Source organism: Oncorhynchus gorbuscha, linkage group LG16 (genome assembly GCF_021184085.1).
Source record: "Oncorhynchus gorbuscha isolate QuinsamMale2020 ecotype Even-year linkage group LG16, OgorEven_v1.0, whole genome shotgun sequence".
Classification (NCBI taxonomy): Eukaryota; Metazoa; Chordata; class Actinopteri; order Salmoniformes; family Salmonidae; genus Oncorhynchus; species Oncorhynchus gorbuscha.
This window is the reverse complement of record NC_060188.1, coordinates 26,489,583-26,512,082: the sequence shown is the minus strand read 5'-3', so window position 1 is coordinate 26,512,082 and position 22,500 is coordinate 26,489,583. Positions and strand designations below refer to the sequence as shown.

The 22,500-nt window shown below is 44.7% G+C and overlaps 1 protein-coding gene across 1 annotated transcript; it reads left to right on the top strand.

Annotated features, from left to right (window-relative positions):
- The first annotated feature begins 1,958 nt into the window (after positions 1–1,958).
- On the top strand, positions 1,959–3,879 carry LOC124000875 (reprimo-like protein). The gene has a single exon (XM_046307550.1). It carries the CDS (start codon positions 2,376–2,378, stop codon positions 2,703–2,705), a length of 330 nt encoding a protein of 109 aa, XP_046163506.1. The 5' UTR covers positions 1,959–2,375; the 3' UTR covers positions 2,706–3,879.
- The last annotated feature ends 18,621 nt before the right edge of the window (positions 3,880–22,500 follow it).

Here is a 22,500-nt window from a genome sequence, read left to right as displayed (position 1 = left end):
GTCTGTTTCGATAATTACAATACACTATTAAATGAACGAACAGAATGACATCTACACAGCATTAGTTGATAGCGCCAACTGTTGTCATTTACAAGTCCCTGATCGAAATGAGAAAAGCTAAAAGGATTATTCCAACTTGGTGGACACCAAAACACTTTGTTTGATCTCCAGTTATTATACAGTGATAAATCAACTGTAATTGACCCCCTAGAAGTGTAATTAAATATATTTGTGTAAAGAGCTAATCGTTGTTTGTACACACGCTTCTCAGTTCGCAGCGGAAAGCCGCTTATAGCCAGACATAACGTGAGCATCCTAAATTGGTTTTCACAGGCTTTGTTTAGAGGATAAACATAATATTAGGTCTGGGGACTTAAATATTCTCTCACATTATCTGAGGGAGTATTTTTGAAAGCATCCTCATAGCCTACACCTGCTCACCATAACGTCGGTGCCATTACTTCTTCATATAATAGCCTACTCCACAATACCCAGGGACAGGACAAGCATAAATGACAGTAAGGTTATTATAATACTCCTGTTCAAATATAATAAGTACTGAACCGTGGAGGTACCATGTGAATAATAGTAGTGGTCTGGTCTATGATGAGAAATACTGTTTACTACTCAGAATGATATCACTTCTGTTCCAAGTCAATGTTCTCTACCCAAAGTCATTGTGGAGCCCAGAGATAATGACCTATGAGAATACAGTTCCCCGTTTGGCCATTAAAGAGGGCTTGATGCTACTAAAGATAACAGATGGTAATGGCAGCGGGAGAATAATATTACTGTAGCAGGTGGACCTCGCGAGAAGAAGAATATGAACAGTTGGATACAATTAGCCTCTTAAGGCTCCTTGTGAGGTCCTCTATCTTGACACAAGCTCAACACCGAAAGCCAAACTGGGAAGGGAAAAAGTCCTTACAAATCATTGACGATATGCATAATATGAGCCTTGGAGACCCTTTCAGTAACTAGACTATGTATAGCCAATCATATAGCCTATCACTAGGGCACATGTACGTTTTTCAATACAAAGGCATGGTTGATAAGGTTGACTCCATAGGGGGCAAAGACAATAAGCTCTCATACCCAATCTTCAATCTGCATGTGGTTGATGGTGATTATGGTTGCTTTCCGTTTGTTCAGAGCATCTAAACCTGCATCTCGTTGACGGTACTGCAGAGATCTCAATGTTAGTCGAGGGAGTTGCCTCCTCCGCAGCTGAACTATCTTGACTGTGCACTTGAGAGAGAAACTGATATTTGAATAAGGCATGCTAATAAAACAGAGGGAGGCTGTTAATCTCAGCGAAAATAGCACTGGAGTCCACACACACACAACGTATGGAGAGAGAGGAGGAATGGAAATAGATTTCTCTGCTGAAAAGTTTGCCCAGATTGATCAACTTGATTACATTTCTCCATCTCTCAATTCAAGACGTCTGTCTCTGAATGTGTCTCTCTCTCTGACTGTGCTTAAGGTTATACTGTCACGGTGGCATTTGGAGGATGAGAGCAGAACTGAACTGTGCAGTACATCAGGTTCTTTTCCGATCCTTCCTTTGTTGTAATGCCTCCTGTTTTATGATGCAGTGGATATTAGAACGGTTGCACTTCAGGGAGACATGAAGCGTGAGCAAAGTGTTGTAGAGATTGATACACGTATCTCCCATCATTAAGGTTAGAACGAATTGTCATACTCTACATCCATCAGAAACCCTCTATTGGGAGTACTTCAGTGTTGGTGGTGACAGACCAATGACAATCCTTATGCCATTGATGACATATTCTAATAATAACACTCTCTATGCCTGCTGTCGCTGACGGTCGATGAGGGCTGCATAAATCGTTCAATTGTCTACTGCCCGCACCCGCCCACCCACCTCCCCTCGTGGAGAGCGATTTAGTCAACGAGGAACTCTTCAGCCCTTTAAAATGCACGAGAGACTTGCCACGAAAGCACACACACGCCGGCACAGGTGCGCATGCAGGGCAGTCTTACATACAGACTTAAACCTCCTTCGAGATGTCCAATGGGACCCGCTTAATTAAGAGGTTCGAGCTACGTAGAAGTTGTGTTCAGTTTAATACTTTGACTTGCAAGTATGATGGTGAATACGGCATCTGGTTAGGGTTGTGATAGTTTCTCTCTGCTGATACGCACTGACATATCAGATTTTGGTAGTGCTGTTATTACCGAATTTAAAAGAAGATTTTATATTTCTCATTTGATTTTTACTTTGATTTGTTTTCACAGTCACATGACGCACAGTGCAACTGCGAGACAGTGTTTAGCCGTGAGTGTGTGTCTGTGGAACCGCGTGCGCCCATTGCTGCCATTAGCGCTGTCAGACTGACATCCACGGAGACATGAATCGCTCCTTCTTCGACCAAGCTCAGGGCGCACTTTTCAACAGGAGCCAAGTCCTCGCCGGTACTCTGGTGAACTGCTGCAACGGGACGGACGTGGCAACCAGTGACGGCGGCTCGCTGGCGCTACCTCCGGACGAGCGGAAACTCTTTATCAGTCGCGTCGTACAGATCGCGGTCCTGTGCGTACTGTCGCTCACCGTCATTTTCGGCATCTTTTTCCTCGGCTGCAACCTCATGATCAAATCGGAGAGTATGATTAACTTTATGGTGAAGGACCGGAGACCTTCCAAAGACATAGAGGCCCCGGTGATGATAGGACTCAGCTAGTCTATGGCGCCTGGGTTGGCGAATGGTGTGTAGCCGCGCGCCACGGACATATAGCCTCAACACGCTGTATTTGGGGCGACACGATGATATGCAATGCGTTTGATTTCCTTGCAAAATATGTTTGCCAATGTAGACTGCAATTGCAGTCAAGCGCGGCCAATTCCTCACATCAAACGTTTAAGGAGAACCAGGAATGCATCGTTGTTTACGCATATAGGCTGTTGGATATTGTGTCGTTTTTGACTGTCAACTTGAAAAAAAGTAATGGACTCTTGTGATAAAAATGTTTACACGTTGTTACCTCAAATTATATTCGCAAAAGTCGATATTTCCATGATTGTTTAACAACTTTACGCATGCATATTGTATGTTTTTTCCCCCCCATTTCAGTTCTGACAGTAGGCTATACATTTTGGACCTGGGAATTCTCTGAAAATATATATTTTTCTTGGTCCCGTTTCTTATTAGCATGTCTGGCAAATACTCAAGGTGCTGGGATTTTGCATGTTTAACAAACCCCATCACTGCTTTAACGACTGTTCTCATGTCCAGTTCAGCATGCGCGCGGCTTGGTCTGTAGCCTACAGTACCAAGTGGTATTTGGACCTACTGTTTTTGCACTTTTTGAATGCACCTGATGCTGCATGATTTTTGTACCAAGATGAAACTTGAATGGAAAGTGCAGCATGCTACGAATAAACGTGACGTTCTCGTATCTCTTCATTGATACCTGTTGTACATGTCACAGGCTACATGTTGCAGTAGATTACATTGATTCATGTGGGGCATAGGCCTATCGCACAGAGCAGCATAAATAAGCAGTATATATTAAACAAATGAGTTACATTGAAATGTGATCGAGGACCGTGTGCGTGTTACACTGCACTGTAATAGGAATAACAATAACAGTAACAATAGTAATAATGTCACGACAGTAATAACAACAACGATGATAATAATAATAACAATAATAATGTCATTAGTCTATTATAATAATATATTATAAGGAAAGGTTTTTTTAGAGACAAGTCTAAACTTTTCTTCCATTTGCACACAATTACGTACATAAATAACTGTGTAAAATCTAATATTGTTCAAATGCATAGATTTGAATTGGCTGTAAGACTGGTTCGTTTTAATGCACAGGTGAACGATTACTCAAGACTATTAAATATAGTGCACTCATGCCTTGACTTTTATCAAAATGAATTTGTAAATGTCTTATCTGACGATAAAGTGGAGATAATCCACAGAGGCCTTTACAGTCTAGGTTGAGTAGAGACATACCTCACTGGGCAGAAACTGGTCGAATCAACGTTGTTTCAATGTTATTTGTCAATTTACTGTGTCGTGAATCTACGTGCAAAATACATTGTGTTTGAAAAAGTAATCAACGTTAACTTGTTTTGAGGATGGAACTTCAACCACAGAATTGTAACCAACGTTCAACATGTATAACATACGTTGCATTTGTACCTTTGAAACAATGTCAGATCTTCAATGTTATGTACACTATCATAAAAAATACATATAGGCTGGGCAGCACCTCCTACTGGTCTCCCATCCAGAGATTGGCTTTGATATTTGTCACTGACCACTACCATTGTGCTGACGCGTGAATGATTGATTATCGCTAGATCTCTAAATAACTAAATATATTCACTGTTCCTATCGAAGTCATTCCAAAGTGTAGGTTTAAACAGAGAAAATACAATGTAACAATAAGTTATAAGACATATAATCAATATTATACTATTTAGGCCTATATAGCATTTTGCAAAGTCATTAACAACTATCGTTTCAATTCAACCCATGGTTCAACTAAAAATATTTGATTTCAATGTAATCTTCAAGTTAATCATTAATATGTTGGATTCTCATCTTCATCTCAACCAAACATTTAAGTTAAAGCATATAACTAAATACAACCAAACTTTATTTAAAGTGCATTCAAAGTTAGATTAGATTAGATTTAGTCTTATTCTTTAACTTGATTTTTGGTTGAGATGGAGATGTGAATCCAACATACAAATGATTAATTTGTAGGCAAACTGGATATTGAATTGTGTTTGGTTGTCAACGCAACCAGATATAAACATTTGAAGGAGAGTTATTTTCAGCTTGCATAGTTATGCACAGTTCAGACGCCGAATTTATGGCGAGTTGAAGTGAATAGAAATTATGAGCGGGCTGGCACGATTAAGAGCCCTGCTTGACGTACGTATTGGTTTCATACAATACCATGTATTAGACCATGACTGTGCTTCCGTTGTGGGTGTGGTAGCGAAGCAACCTGTATTTGCATGCAATTAACATATTTAAACGCATTGCCATGTCTCCCGACAGTGGAAGAACTGCTCTGGTGCGCCACATAGAACACCAGCACCGCGCCGAAAGAGCGGCAGAGGCCGCGGAACTATTATCAAAAGTCCGGCGAGGCGCACTTAATCGTTTCTGGCGGCGCTCTATCCCCGCTCTTCCAAAGAGACAGTGAAGTGTTTTTGTTAGGTGCGGCGATAGAGCGCTGTTTGTACTAGGCCTAAGTCTGGCATTAATTCCACTTTGACTTTAATTACAGTTTGTCTAAACGTTTATAATTGATATGTTGGATTCATGTCTCCACTCAACCAAAAATCTAAGTTAAAGAATAGGACTAAATCAAATCAAACTTTATATCGTCCTATTCTTTAACCTAGATTTTTGGTTGAGATGGAGACGTGAATTCATTTCCCAACAGTTATTAATTTGTAGACAAACTGGAATTAAAGCCAGTTTAAATCCGTGGCACAAATTATTCATATCCTGCTTTTACAACTGATTGCAAGTGCAGTGATAACACATTTAGACGAGAACTTAACCCAACATCTGATATTGTTTTTCCATTGCAATTTGGTTGTGCTTTTAGATGGTTGAAAGCATAATGACATCACATCGGGAATTCAACACACTTCTGTCTGTCTTATTGAGTAGGTGAATAAAGGTTGAGATCTCATTGATCAACATCTCAACCAAATATTACCCACATTTCCACATTGAAATTATTTGGTGTGCCCAGTGAGAGAGTAGCCTCTGGTTCAGACTTCAGAGTCAGACTGAGGAATGCCTGCAAGTCTGGTCAAATACTCTTAGCACCCAGCAAGGCGCTAAGTCTTCTCTCAATGCAGGCTCCAGTCCATGACTCTTTGGTTGCCACACACACACACACACACACACACACACACACACACACACACACACACACACACACACACACACACACACACACACACACACACACACACACACACACACACACACACACACACACACACACACACACACACACACACACACACACACACACACACACACACACACACACACACACACACACACACACACACACACACACACACGGGCTCATGAACCTCCAAAGTTATGAGGAATACTGGGCAGTGAACAGCTAACATTGTGAACAGCTAACCATATACTCCCTGTCCAAGGCCTACAAGCTAAACTTCAACACTTTTATCCAGTACACTGAATAAGGGCTTGTAAACATAATAATAACATCATTTACACTGTCTACCTTGAGATGAGAGCCCAGCCTCAGCTAAAACCCATAGAACTGGACTCACACCATATTGGGTTCACAGGATCTGACCAGTTGTCTCTAGTCAAATCTTGCAATTGACTGACCCCACCAGTTGACCGCAATTAGGAACCCTTTCACCCCTCTACACCTCCTCACACCCCTGGGGCATCTATCTACTGGACCCGAAGAGCTTTGGTCCAGGCACACTGTCTGTCCTCAAGACATCCACATTAATCTCTTTCCCTCAGGATCTAAACAATGCTGGGGAGAGGGACCGAGAGAGAGAGAGAGGAGAAGAAAGACACACAGAGATAGGGAGACAGACAGACGGACGGACGGACAGAGAGACAGAGAGAGCGTATGCAGCTGAATGCAGTCTCACTATTGCTGACATCTCTGGGCATTATACAGCCAGAAAACCGCTAAAAGCACATTCAGACATCTATCCTCCCCTTTCTCTTTTCTCCCTTACTCTCTCCATCTCTACCTGCTGTCACCCACAGCCTGTGAATGACGTCTCTTAAAGCAGACCTCACTCTGTTCATCATCAACCTTTTTGACCCATCTTACTTTTTACCACTTTCCCCGTCTTCCTTGAAGTTTCTTTGCATTTCAAGGAAATCATACCGAGTAGACACAGTGGGGCAAAAAAAGTATTTAGTCAGCCACCAATTGTGCAAGTTCTCCCACTTAAAAAGATGAGAGAGGCCTGTAATTTTCATCATAGGTACACTTCAACTATGACAGAAATAATGAGAAAAAAAATCCAGAAAATCACATTGTAGGATTTTTAATGAATTTATTTGCAAATTATGGTGGAAAATAAGTATTTGGTGACCTACAAACAAGCAAGATTTCTGGCTCTCACAGACCTGAAACTTCTTCTTTAAGAGGCTCCTCTGTCCCACTGTATATATATATCCATACCTCTGCTTTCCTCTACCCCCTCTACTCTTGTCACTCCCTCTCCCTCTCTGACTCCCTACTCAAAAGCAACAAATGTTCTCATGATTATTTTATCACTTGTCAGGAGAGCTGAGTCTCTAAGAGGCGGATGAGTACATCCACATACACACACACACCAGCTCCTCGTCCACTGAGCCATCCACATCCCCTCAGATTGAAATCCATTTCATCAAAAGAAGTGAAAGAAATAACACACCACAGCGTTCTGAGAATGTGAGCACGTTGACATGGAGACCACAAAACCCTTGGACTTAGATTTTAAGCACATGAAACTTGAAGCCCTTTGCCGTAGATAGGACCATTCTTTGATCATTGGCTAACCACTGCTTGTAAGGCACGTTATAAGGCACATGTTTCTTCAAGGCCACTCTGTGATCTGGAGAACAAACACACTGTTGTGTTCTTAGATACAGTCGTGGTCTGCAGGTGAATGCTGATTGAGAGAGAACAAAGTGCTGCTCTATATTTAGAAGAAAAGGCAGTCCACTTCTTAAGTCATTACATGAGACCCCAGACTGCCTGGGTGAGGGAGGAAGAGAGAGGGAGGAAGAGAGACCAGCCCACTGTTGTGTCGGGGGAAAAACTAAATTACATGAGACCCCAGACTGCCTGGGTGAGGGAGGAAGAGAGAGGGAGGAAGAGAGACCAGCCCACTGTTGTGTCGGGGGAAAACTAAATTACATGAGACCCCAGACTGCCTGGGTGAGGGAGGAAGGGAGGGAGGCGGAGGGGGTGAGGGAGTGAGGGAGGGATGGAGAGAGGGAGGGAGAGAGTCCAGCACGCTGTTGTGTCGGAGGAAAAACAACATCTATCATGAACCACTAGTTACAGCAGGGAAGATGACAATAACAGGGAAACACTCTTAGATGTGAAAAAAGGAAAACGGTCAGCTACAACACTCACTGATGGATCATGGAAACAATGGGGTCTAATTGGAACTGTCATATCTGAAGTCCCTTAACGAAGATTAAAGATTAAAAGGAATGACATGCTTAATTATGCAAATTCCACTTTGAAGGATTGATTGATTATGTGATGAGGATAAATTGAAATGCAAATGATATGGTGAGGACTGGTGTGGGAGAGATAGGGATGATTGTTTCAAAACGGTTGATGGGGAAGACTGAGAGGCATCAAGATCATTGGATCTCTATGCTGTGTGCACGCACAGTAAGTACACAGTACTGTTGCAGGAGCTGTTTCTCATGAAGTCATTCGGTGCTAGACTGACGGACGTTAACCTTTCCCCTTTGTGGAGAATGTGGCCCTTCATTGCTCTGGTACACTGCTCGGAGCGCTCCATAGAGCTATATTAGCTTGTCAGGCAACGTCAGGGGTGACCTTTTACAACAGAAACAGCAGAGGATATAATGAACGCTACACCAGGACTGGAAACATGACAGAAATAATGGTGATTAAGCCACGGTTGGTATTTAACACTTATTTTGATAATGCATTAAATTATTCGCCAGCATAGAAACTTTGTCTGGAATGAAACTTTCACATATTACATTGGTTTCTAGTGTTGCCGAATATGTTCTGTCTGGGAATGGTTTTGAGAATTTGAGAAATATCCAAAATAAACATTTGCCAGGGAGAGGTGACGCCAACCTTTTATTAAAACAAGTAGCTATTCTCCTTGTGTCTTGGGGGAGATAAATCCACAATAAACACATTTTCTGTGCCGGTACCAAGCTCACTAGAATTGAAGTGGCCTTTCTCAACCCATTTCAAGTCATTTCTAATGGGGCGTGCTGTAGAGAACAGAGACAGCAGAGGCAGTGCAGTGACACTAGGCAATAGCGACATGGAATAGTAAAACCCCTCTTCTATCTCTCCCCCCTGCATCCCCCTTTCCGATTATTCTCAGATAGATGGAGATGCATTCCTATTTAGCCATTTTGTGAGGCTGGTAGCCATATTATAAGGCTGGAAGCCATATTTTAAGGCTGGTAGCCATATTGTAAGGCTGGTAGCCATTTTGTGAGGTTGGTAGCCATTTTGTGAGATTGGTAGCCATATTGTAAGGCTGGTAGCCATTTTCTGAGGTTGGTAACCATTTTGTGAGGTTGGTAGCCATATTGTAAGGCTGGTAGCCATTTTGTGAGGTTGGTAGCCATTTTGTGAGGTTGGTAGCCATATTGTAAGACTGGTAGCCATATTGTAAGACTGGTAGCCATATTGTAAGACTGGTAGCCATATTGTAAGGCTGGTAGCCATATTGTAAGACTGGTAGCCATATTGTAAGGCTGGTAGCCATATTGTAAGGCTGGTAGCCATATTGTAAGACTAGTAGTCATATTGTAAGGCTGGTAGCCATTTTGACGCCTGTCTTCTTCTTGAGAAATACCCACAAGCCAAATATATATATTCAGCCAATAAAACAGTCTGTACTCTTCCATTGTGTCATATTTTCACGAACATAAATATTCATACTATAGTACAGTGAGAGGGGAAGTTTTGGCCTACTGAATGCAAGTCACTGGTGATTATAATTAATTGTATGTGCAGTATAATGGCATGCTGTCAGATGTGAGCGGTGTGGATTCTTCAGCTCCAGGGTGAAGTGCATGTATCTGCACAGTCCTGAAGCTCCTTAGCTGTCAGCATGTCCCGCTGTTCTCCTCTTTCCTCCTCCTCACCATCCTCCATTCTGCTTCTTTCTTCCTCAGCTTTCCATCTGCTATTCTTCTCTCCGTCAGCCAGCCCCGGCCATGAATTCACGTCACACAAAGGTAGAAGACTGATATCATTTAGCAGCGTGCACCAGGTGTACTAGGTAACAACGGATGAGACAGATGCTTTCGGTGGATTTGAAGACATGTCAAACCACAAGATATGAAAGGAATTGTTATGGATATTCAGCCAGCTAACTCAGCCTTCAGTTTGCCATTCGTCTCCACTATTACACCTAAACTGACGTGGAACACAGGTCCTCTAAAATACAGATTCTTATGGAGTAATTGACAGTATTGACGCTTGCAGTGAAGTTCAACATCATTATAAAACGGAATAATGGGCAGACTATGTCTATGACTCCGTCTCATATATTGACATTCAGACCTCTTGACTTCATTTACCAAACATATAGGATTCTGAATTGAATAGATCTAATGATACTCTAACCATACGAACGTTTGAGACTGAGCATTATATTACTGCGGCGCTCGTTGTCTGCAGAGGCAGCCCTTTGGCACTGTGGCCAAATCAAATTCCCATGAAGAGGAATGGACCATCAGAGACTGTATTGACCCATCTTTTATCTCTGTTTCTGTATTTAGTTAAGGAGCATGTCCAGGTCAGCCCTATGCTGCAGGATAGAAATAAACAGATGCACAATCACACTAACAAGCTAAAGGGTTTATAGCGCGGGTGTCTAACATACGGTGCGCGGGCCGGAGGGGGTCCAATCTGGCCCGCGGGTGGTTAGAGTCACAGGCTAACTCAAATGAGCTCCTAAATGAGCTAGCTAGTTGGCTAGCTAGCTATCTAGCCAACTTCACATACTGTATAGATAGCTAGCTAAATGAATTAAATATCACCAGCTACCTAACTTCATATTAGCTAGCAATCTTTATGTCTTTATCTCCATAAAAAAACAACTCCAAATGCATTTGTAGGTAGCTAGCTAACAGCCATGGAAGAAGGTGAAAGGATAGCAGCCCCAACTGTCAAAGTGAGAGAGTAGTCTTTTCTGGATAGGACAGGTACTTTTGTGTAGTTCCAGTCCCTAGAAGTGAGGACGGAGATAATAGTAACATAATATTCAGTGAGGTGTAATATGACTAAAATGAAGTCTGTTTCTTGTGAGGTTTTCTGTCCTCAGATAAAGAGAGCTATGAAGCCTGTTTACATATGAAGAGGTCCCAATGAAAAGCGGTGGTTCTCAGTCCTGGTCCTGGGGACTCAAATTGGTGCACATGTTTTTGTTTTTGCCTTAGCACTGCACAGCTGATTGAAATGATCAACTCATCCTCAAGCTTCACGTGGTATTTATGTATTTATTTGTGATGCTATCCTTGATATGATCCTGTTATTGTCACATGCTACACATGCACATATGTGTGCCCATGCATCTATCAATCCAATGTTATCAAATCAAATGTTATTAGTCGCATGCAACATGAATACAACAGGTGTAGATCTTACAGTGAAATGCTTACTTGCGAGCCGCTAACCAGCAACGCAGTTTTAAAAAATATGGATACGAATAGGAAATAAAAGTAACAAGTAATTAAAGAGCAGCAGTAAAATAACAATATCGAGACCATATACAGGGGGCTACCGGGGCAACGGTTAGTTGAGGTAATATGTACATATAATAATAATAATAATAATATATGCCATTTAGCAGACGCTTTTATCCAAAGCGACTTACAGTCATGTGTGCATACATTCTACGTATGGGTGGTCTCGGGAATCGAACCCACTACCCTGGCGTTACAAGCGCCATGCTCTACCAACTGAGCTACATATAGGTAGAGCTATTAAGGTGACTATGCATAAATGATAACAACAGAGAGTAGCAGCGGTGTAAATAGGGGGAGGGGGGTAATGCAAATAGTCTGGTTAGCCATTTGATTAGGTGTTCAAGAGTCTTATGGCTTGGGGGGTAGAAGATGTTTAGAAGCCTCTAGAATCTAGACTTGGCGATCCAGTACCGCTTGCCATGTGGTAGCAGAGAGAAGAGTCTACGACTGGGGTGGCTGGAGTCTTTGACAATTTTTAGGGCCTTGCTCTGACACCACCTGGTATAGAGGTCCTGGACGGCAGGAAGCTTGGACACAGTGATGTACTGGGCCGTTCGCACTGCCCTCTGTAGTGCCTTCTGGTCAGAAGCCGAGCAGTTGTATACCAGGCAATGATGCAACCCGTCAGGATGCTCTTGATGGTGCAGCTGTAGAACCTTTTGAGAACCTGAGGACCCATGGCAAATCTTTTCAGTTTCCTGAGGGGGAATAGGTTTTGTTGTGCCCTCTTCACAACTGTCTTGGTGTGCTTGGACCATGTTAGTTTGTTGGTGATGTGGACACCAAGGAACTTGAAGCTCTCAGCCTGCTCCACTGCAGCCCCGTCGATGAGAATGGGGGCATGCTTGGTCCTCTTTTTCCTGTAGTCCACAATCTTCTCCTTTGTCTTGATCATGTTGAGAGAGACCTCCTCCCTATAGGCTGTCTTGTCGTTGTCGGTGATCAGGTCTACCACTGTTGTGTCATCAGCAAACTTAATGATGGTGTTGGAGTCGTGCCTGGCCATGCAGTAATGAGTGAACATGGAGTACAGGAGGGGACTGAGCATACACCCTTGAGGGGCCCCTGTGTTGAGGATCAGCGTAGCAGATGTGTTGTTACCTACCCTTAACCCCTTGGGGGCGGCCCGTCAGGAAGTCCAGGATCCAGGTGCAGAGAGGTATTAATGTTATTGATGAGCTTTGAGGGCACTATGGTGTTGAACGCTGAGCTGTAGTCAATGACTAGTATTCTCACATAGGTGTTCCTTTTGTCCAGGTGGGAAAGGGCAGTGTGAAGTGCAATAGAGATTGCATCATCTGTTGATCTGTTGGGACAGTATGACAATTGGAGTGGATCTAGGGTTTCTGGGATAATGGTGTTGATGTGAGTCATGACCAGCCTTTCAAAGCACTCATGGGTACAGACATGAGTGCTACAGGTCAGTAGTCATTTAGGCAGGTTACCTTAGAGTTCTTGGGCACAAGCATTATGGTGGTCTGCTTGAAACATGTTGGTATTACAGACTCGGACAGGGAGAGGTTGAAAATTCCAGTGAAGACACTTGCCAGTTGGTCAGCGCATGATCGCAGTACACGTGCTGGTAATCTGTCTGGCCCTATGGCCTTGTGAATGTTGACCTGTTTAAAGGTCTTACTCACATTGGCTGTGGAGAGCGTGATCACACAGTCTTCAAGAACAGCTGGTGCTCTCCTGTATGTTTCAGTGTTATTTGCCTCAAAGCGAGCATAGAAGTAGTTTAGCTCGTCTGGTAGGCTCGTGTCACTGGGCAGCTCTCAGCTATGTCATGCCGGTGAAAGAGGACCCAAAAGCGACTTAACAGAAACAGAGTTTATTCAAGTCCAAACAGAAAACGACAAATCCTGAATCCTTAACAGGAAATGTCCAAACAGGGAATAACAGAAATCCTCTAGTCTGTAGAGGGGAATAACAGGAGAAGCGGCCACAGACTGCAGGTCGCTTCGGGTAGGCGCAGGCCGTAGCTGACAGAGACACCTGCTCACACGCAGCATCTGATGAAGGCAAAAACACGACAGGACAGGGCGATACACAATCACAGCACGGTGAATACTAAACAAGGAACCGACAGGACAGGAACGGAACACAAAGGAAGAAATAGGGACTCTAATCAGGGGAAAGGATCGGGAACAGGTGTGGGAAGACTAAATGATGATTAGGGGAATAGGAACAGCTGGGAGCAGGAACGGAACGATAGAGAGAAGAGAGAGCGAGAGAGTGAGAGAGGGAGGGGGAGAGAGAGGGATAGAAAGAGGAAAGAACCTAATAAGACCAGCAGAGGGAAACGAATAGAATGGGGAGCACAGGGACAAGACATGATAATAAATGACAAACATGACAGTACCCCCACTCACCGAGCGCCTCCTGGCGCACTCGAGGAGGAATCCTGGCGGCAACGGAGGAAATCATCGATGAGTGAACGGTCCAGCACGTCCCGAGACGGAACCCAACTCCTCTCCTCAGGACCGTAACCCTCCCAATCCACTAAGTATTGGTGACCCCGTCCCCGAGAACGCATGTCCATGATCTTATGTACCTTGTAAATAGGTGCGCTCTCGACAAGGACGGGAGGGGAGGGAAGACGAACGGGGGTGCGAAGAAAGGGCTTAACACAGGAGACATGGAAGACAGGATGGACGCGACGAAGATGTCGCGGAAGAAGCAGTCGCACAGCGACAGGATTGACGACCTGGGAGACACGGAACGGACCAATGAACCGCGGAGTCAACTTACGAGAAGCTGTCGTAAGAGGAAGGTTGCGAGTGGAAAGCCACACTCTCTGGCCGCAACAATACCTTGGACTCTTAATCCTGCGTTTATTGGCGGCTCTCACCGTCTGTGCCCTGTAACGGCAAAGTGCAGACCTCACCCTCCTCCAGGTGCGCTCACAACGTTGGACAAACGCTTGAGCGGAGGAGCGCTGGACTCGGCAAGCTGGGATGAGAACAGAGGAGGCTGGTAACCCAGACTACTCTGAAACGGAGATAACCCGGTAGCAGACGAAGGAAGCGAATTGTGAGCGTATTCTGCCCAGGGGAGCTGTTCTGCCCAAGACGCAGGGTTTCTGAAAGAAAGGCTGCGTAGTATGCGACCAATCGTCTGATTGGCCCTCTCTGCTTGACCGTTAGACTGGGGATGAAACCCGGAAGAGAGACTGACGGACGCACCAATCAAACGACAGAACTCCCTCCAAAACTGTGACGTGAATTGCGGGCCTCTGTCTGAAACGGCGTCTAACGGGAGGCCATGAATTCTGAATACATTCTCAATAATGATTTGTGCCGTCTCCTTAGCGGAAGGAAGTTTAGCGAGGGGAATGAAATGTGCCGCCTTAGAGAACCTATCGACAACCGTAAGAATCACAGTCTTCCCCGCAGACAAAGGCAGACCGGTAATGAAGTCTAAGGCGATGTGAGACCATGGTCGAGAAGGAATGGGGAGCGGTCTGAGACGACCGGCAGGAGGAGAGTTACCCGACTTAGTCTGCGCGCAGTCCGAACAAGCAGCCACGAAGCGGCGCGTGTCACGCTCCTGAGTCGGCCACCAAAAGCGCTGGCGAATAGACGCAAGAGTGCCTCGAACACCGGGATGACCAGCTAACTTGGCAGAGTGAGCCCACTGAAGAACAGCCAGACGAGTGGAAACAGGAACGAAAAGGAGGTTACTAGGACAAGCGCGCGGCGACGCAGTGTGCGTGAGTGCTTGCTTAACCTGTCTTTCAATTCCCCAGACTGTTAACCCGACAACACGCCCATAAGGAAGAATCCCCTCGGGATCAGTAGAAGCCACAGAAGAACTAAACAGACGGGATAAGGCATCAGGCTTGGTGTTCTTGCTACCCGGACGGTAAGAAATCACAAACTCGAAACGAAGCGAAAAACAACGCCCAACGAGCTTGACGGGCATTAAGTCGTTTGGCAGAACGGATGTACTCAAGGTTCTTATGGTCTGTCCAAACGACAAAAGGAACGGTCGCCCCCTCCAACCACTGTCGCCATTCGCCTAGGGCTAAGCGGATGGCGAGCAGTTCACGGTTACCCACATCATAGTTGCGCTCAGATGGCGACAGGCGATGAGAAAAATAAGCGCAAGGATGAACCTTATCGTCAGACTGGAAGCGCTGGGATAGAATGGCTCCCACGCCTACCTCTGAAGCGTCAACCTCGACAATGAATTGTCTAGTGACGTCAGGAGTAACGAGGATAGGAGCGGACGTAAAACGTTCTTTTAGAAGATCAAAAGCTCCTGGGCGGAACCGGACCACTTAAAACACGTCTTGACAGAAGTAAGAGCTGTGAGAGGGCAGCAACTTGACCGAAATTACGAATGAAACGCCGATAGAAATTAGCGAAACCTAAAAAGCGCTGCAACTCGACACGTGACCTTGGAACGGGCCAATCACTGACAGCTTGGACCTTAGCGGAATCCATCTGAATGCCTTCAGCGGAAATAACGGAACCGAGAAAAGTAACGGAGGAGACATGAAAGAGCACTTCTCAGCCTTTACGTAGAGACAATTCTCTAAAAGGCGCTGTAGAACACGTCGAACGTGCTGAACATGAATCTCGAGTGACGGAGAAAAAATCAGGATATCGTCAAGATAGACAAAAACAAAGATGTTCAGCATGTCTCTCAGAACATCATTAACTAATGCCTGAAAAACAGCTGGCGCATTGGCGAGACCGAACGGCAGAACCCGGTACTCAAAATGCCCTAACGGAGTGTTAAACGCCGTTTTCCACTCGTCCCCCTCTCTGATGCGCACGAGATGGTAAGCGTTACGAAGGTCCAACTTAGTAAAGCACCTGGCTCCCTGCAGAATCTCGAGGCTGATGACATAAGGGGAAGCGGATAACGATTCTTAACCGTTATGTCATTCAGCCCTCGATAATCACGCAGGGCGCAGAGTACCGTCCTTCTTCTTAACAAAAAAGAACCCCGCCCCGGCCGGAGAGGAAGAAGGCACTATGGTACCGGCGTCAGAGACACAGACAAATAATCCTCGAGAGCCTTACGTTCGGGAGCCGACAGAGAGTATAGTCTACCTCGAGGGAGGAGTGGTCCCCGGAAGGAGATCAATACTACAATCATACGACCGGTGAGGAGGAAGGGAGTTGGCTCGGGACCGACTGAAGACCGTGCGCAGATCATGATATTCCTCCGGCACTCCTGTCAAATCGCCAGGTTCCTCCTGAGAAGTAGGGACAGAAGAAACGGGAGGGATGGCAGACATTAAACACTTCACATGACAAGAAACGTTCCAGGATAGGATAGAATTACTAGACCAATTAATAGAAGGATTATGACATACTAGCCAGGGATGACCCAAAACAACAGGTGTAAACGGTGAACGGAAAATCAAAAAAGAAATAGTCTCACTGTGGTTACCAGATACTGTGAGGGTTAAAGGTAGTGTCTCAAATCTGATACTGGGAAGATGACTACCATCTAAGGCGAACATGGGCGTAGGCTTCTCTAACTCTCTGAAAGGAATGTCATGTTTCCGAACCCATGCTTCGTCCATGAAACAACCCTCAGCCCCAGAGTCTATCAAGGCACTACATGTAGCACCGAACCGGTCCAGCGTAGATGGACCGACAAAGTAGTACAGGATCTTGATGGAGAGACTTGAGTAGTTGCGCTCACCTGTAGCCCTCCGCTTACAGATGAGCTCTGGCTTTACTGGACATGAATTAACAAAATGTCCAGCAACTCCGCAATAGAGGCACAGGCGGTTGGTGATCCTCCGTTCCCTCTCCTTAGTCGAGATGCGAATCCCTCCCAGCTGCATGGGCTCAGTCTCAAAGCCAGAGGAGGGAGATGGTTGCGATGCGGAGCAGGGAAACACCGTTGATGCGAGCTCTCTTCCACGAGCCCGGTGACGAAGATCTACCCGTCGTTCTATGCGGATGGCGAGAGCAATCAAAGAGTCCACATCTGAAGGAACCTCCCGGGAGAGAATCTCATCCTTAACCACTGCGTGGAGTCCCTCCAGAAAACAGCGAGCAGCGCCGGCTCGTTCCACTCACTAGAGGCAGCAAGAGTGCGAAACTCAATAGAATAATCCGTTATGGACCGTTCACCTTGGCATAAGGAAGCCAGGACCCTAGAAGCCTCCCCACCAAAAACTGAACGGTCAAAAACCCGAATCATCTCCTCTTTAAAGTTCTGGAACTTGTTAGAGCAATCAGCCCTTGCCTCCCAGATAGCTGTGCCCCATTCTCGAGCCCGGCCAGTAAGGAGTGAAATGACGTAAGCAACCCGAGCTCTCTCTCTAGAGTATGTGTTGGGTTGGAGAGAGAACACAATCTCACACTGCGTGAGAAAGGAGCGGCACTCAGTGGGCTGCCCGGAGTAGCAAGGTGGGTTATTAACCCTAGGTTCTGGAGGCTCGGCAGGCCAGGAAGTAACAGGTGGCACGAGACGTAGACTCTGGAACTGTCCAGAGAGGTCGGAAACCTGAGCGGCCAGGTTCTCCACGGCATGGCGAGCAGCAGACAATTCCTGCTCGTGTCTGCCGAGCATGGCTCCTTGGATCTCGACGGCAGTGTAACGAGCGTCTGAAGTCGCTGGGTCCATTCCTTGGTCGGTTCCTTCTGTCATGCCGGTGAAAGAGGACCCAAAAGCGACTTAACAGAAACAGAGTTTATTCAAGTCCAAACAGAAAACGACAAATCCTGAATCCTTAACAGGAAATGTCCAAACAGGGAATAACAGAAATCCTCTAGTCTGTAGAGGGAATAACAGGAGAAGCGGCCACAGACTGCAGGTCGCCCGGGTAGGCGCAGGCCGTAGCTGACAGAGACACCTGCTCACACGCAGCATCTGATGAAGGCAAAAACACGACAGGACAGGGCGATACACAATCACAGCACGGTGAATACTAAACAAGGAACCGACAGGACAGGAACGGAACACAAAGGAAGAAATAGGGACTCTAATCAGGGGAAAGGATCGGGAACAGGTGTGGGAAGACTAAATGATGATTAGGGGAATAGGAACAGCTGGGAGCAGGAACGGAACGATAGAGAGAAGAGAGAGCGAGAGAGTGAGAGAGGGAGGGGGAGAGAGAGGGATAGAAAGAGGGAAAGAACCTAATAAGACCAGCAGAGGGAAACGAATAGAATGGGGAGCACAGGGACAAGACATGATAATAAATGACAAACATGACAAGCTATGCTTCCCTTTGTAGTCTGTAATGGTTTGCAAACCCTGCCACATCTGACGAGCGTCAGAGCCAGTGTAGTATGATTCGATCTTAGTCCTGTATTGACACTGCCTATTTGATGGTTCGTCGGAGAGAATAGCAGGATTTCTTATAAGCTACCGGGTTACAGTCCCGCTCCTTGAAAGCGGCAGCTCTAGCTCAGTGCGGATGTTGCCTGTAATCCATGGCTTCTGGTTGGGGTATGTCACAGTGGGGGCGACGTCATCGATGCACTTGTTGATGAAGCTAATGACTGATGTGTGCTTCCTACTTTAATTTTTGCTTGTAAGCAGGAATCAGGAGGATAGAATTATGGTCAGATTTGCCAAATGGTGGGCAAGGGAGAGCTTTGTATGCGTCTCTGTGTGTGGAGTAAAGGTGGTCCAGAGTTTTTCCCCACTGGTTGCATATTTAACATGCTGATTGAAATTTGGTAAAACGGATTTAAGTTTCCCTGCATTAAAGGCCCCGGCTACTAGGAGCGCCGCCTCTGGGTGAGTGTTTTTTTGTTTACTTATGGTGGAATACAGCTCATTCAATGCTGTCTTAGTGCCAGCCTCTGACTGTGGTGGTATGTAAACAGCTACGAAAAATACAGATGAAAACTCTTCACCTCAGGCAAGCAACAGCTCGAGACTTCCTTAGATATCGTGCACCAGCTGTTATTTACAAAAATGCATAGTCCGCCGCCCCTTGTCAAACCAGACGTCGCTGTTCTATCCTGCCGGTGCAGCATATAACCAGTATGTTGATAGTGTCGTCGTTCAGCCATGTCTCCGTGAAGCATAAGATATTACAGTTTTGAATGTCCCGTTGGTAGTTTAATCTTCCGCATAGGTCATCTATTTTATTGTCCAAAGATTGCACATTTGCTAGCAGAATGGAAGGAAGTGGGAGTTTATTTGATCGCCTACGAATTCTCAGAAGACAGCCCGCCCTCAGGCCCCTTTTTCTCCCCCTCCTCTTCACGCAAATCACAGGGAGCTGGGCCTGTTCCCGAGAAAGCAGTATATCGTTCGCGTCAGCCTCTTCAGACTCATTACAGGAAAAAAAGGATTCTGCCAGTCCGTGGTGAGTGATCGCAGTCCTGATGTTCAGAAGTTATTTTTGATCATAAGAGATGGTAACAACAACATTATGCACAAAATAAATACAACATTGAGTTACAAACAAGAAATAAATGAACAATCAGTTGGGGGCACGTAGAACACCTGCCTTCTTCTCCGGCGTCATCTTACATCATGATTTGTTATCAGGGATATTATACTTTAGTAATCCACAATGACCTGGTGATGTAAAAGTCTAATAATTACATTGTCTTCCATATTCCTACAGATACCTGGAGATTCCTACAAAACTATTGCCTACAGTTAACGTGTAGGTTACAGCAAGGTTGGGTGACAAGGACCATCTGGGACTGTCTCCTGGAGGAATTCAGGTGTGTGAAGGCTACTTGTGTCATGTATAACTTCATGAGGATGGACACGAGGACCAGGAGGGGGGTCTGCAACTCGCCGCCGTGGAGAAGTGTGCTGTTTCAAGGATGGGTTCCAACAATGCAGCAAGAGAGGCATTCCGTGTGCGGGAGATCTTCACCTCCTACTTTATTGAAGAGGACGCTGTTCCCTGGCAACACCATAGACTACACTATGCACAACCAAAGGGTCTTTTAAGAGCCATTCACATTGCAATAAGGGTATTTTTCCATTTACTTAGCTAAGTCAACTGCAGTTATTCAATTCCCAGTTTCTCTCCCTTTGATTTCTACTTCTTAGGTGAGGGTACTGTTTAGGTAAGAGTGTGATGTCTGTACAAAAACAAAACAGGCTATTTTAAATCACCCATATTGAAAAGAATGTAGGACTATTAGACACCCTATAACCCACACCTACACACTTATGTATCAATCTGATTGATGGATTGTGTTGTGCAGTAAGCAGGCTCAGGTGTATAACTGTTAGCTCCTTCCATCTTCAAAGAATAGGCAAGAGGGCCAACCATGGAGAATAGTAAGACACTTCATTACTTCTATAACTACGCTATATTGTTTGTCCTTGTGTGTCCGTTCATGTTTTTCAGGATAATGTACTTTGCATCCTTTTAGTGTGGTGTAGACACCAGGTGAGTCCACACCCACAGATTCCTGTTGAACACTGTCGCTTTAACTACCTTGTTTTCTCAATAACGGTCTCTCTCCTTCACTTCCTCCCTCTCTCCTCTTCTCCCTAAATCCTCTAGCTTATATCAGCTGTGTCGGTGAACCCCTCCCAGATCTTAACTGGCTACGTAGATGGCACAGCATGATCAGAGGTGAGAGGTCACTTGGTCAGGTCAACAGGAATTATTAGTAAAGAGATGCTTTACATTGAAATACAGATATAAATGCACTGGTCCCAGAGATGACGACCCAAGGTCAGTTTTGCATTTCACCTCCTGATTATTGTGATGACTAACAATATTAGAATAAAAAATAAGAACACAAGGCTTAAACATGCTCTCTCTCTCTCTCCATCTGTCTCTTGTCTGCAGGTATGTTTTGATGTGAGAGAGGATGCCAACCCCCAGTCCCATCATCGCCACCCGCTTTTAAGATAACCTTCGGGCCGAATAAAGACACTATTATGTAATTATGATGAACTGAGAGAATATTTGGGTAGCACTGTGATTCAGTCCCTGTGATCATATGCTGCCTTCGCTTCTCCTATGTTCTTACCTCTTTCCATTTCTGTCTTTTACACCTCTCTCGCCACCTCCTCTTTCTTTCTCTGTTTTTATAATGCACAATGTGCATCGGATGTGCATTGAAGTACAGATTGAACTTGTATTTATAATATTACAATTATAATATTTATAATACATGTATTTATAACACTTGGATAATGAACTTCTTTCAATGAAGCATTTCACATTCTCTACTGGTTGAAATTAAGCCACTCATTTGATGAAATACTACACCTATCCTGTGTTTATCAGATCAATGCAGATGAAGGGCATTATATATTGAGAAGAACCGGGTTTAGAGTATTTACATGATGCATAGGAAGTGTAGTGTACTGTTTTTTAAATTTTATTTCTGTATATATGAATTACAAATCAGCCTTTAACTAGTTAAATCCTTTTTCTAGTCTATTAGTTACAATGTGTAACCATTGATGTTCCAGGACCAGGATTGGTAAACACTGTTGAAGTGTATAATTGTAATACATACATGCAGACACAGCATCATTCAAAGACTGGAATTTGATACTCCTGGTATTGGTTATGACTGAAAAATAATCTCAAAGGCGTTCATACCCGAACTGCACCTTTATTGGCCAAGGTAGAGTACATGATCAGTGAATATATTCAATGTACAGGCTACAATGTGGGGATCTCATGCAGGGTAATGACTACATGTATATACAACTTGCATCCTTGGTTCAAAGTTATATTATATTCGACTCAATTTATATGCTTCATTAATGGCATTCAGACTGTTTTGGAGTTGATACAACTGGCTATGATAGCTGAGGTTCATAGCTAGGTTCTGAACTAATATGTATCCCTAACGTTGGGGTCCATACACAGATCGGCTACATAGCTAGCTACACATCCATAGGCATACAGGTATGTTTATCCTCCACTGCACAATAAGCAAGAACATAGCTAGCTACGTTATGTCATCTGCATTGCATGGCAAATATCAGCAAGGCAAGCTTAGAAAATCATACATTCAATTTGCAGTAAATGCTTTAGCAAGCTAGATTCTTCACATCCACTGTTTCACAAGATTGGTGATTG

Bases quoted from the DNA above. Each gene is read 5' to 3' on its own strand.
- LOC124000875 (XM_046307550.1), top strand. From the start codon at position 2,376: ATGAATCGCTCCTTCTTCGACCAAGCTCAGGGCGCACTTTTCAACAGG.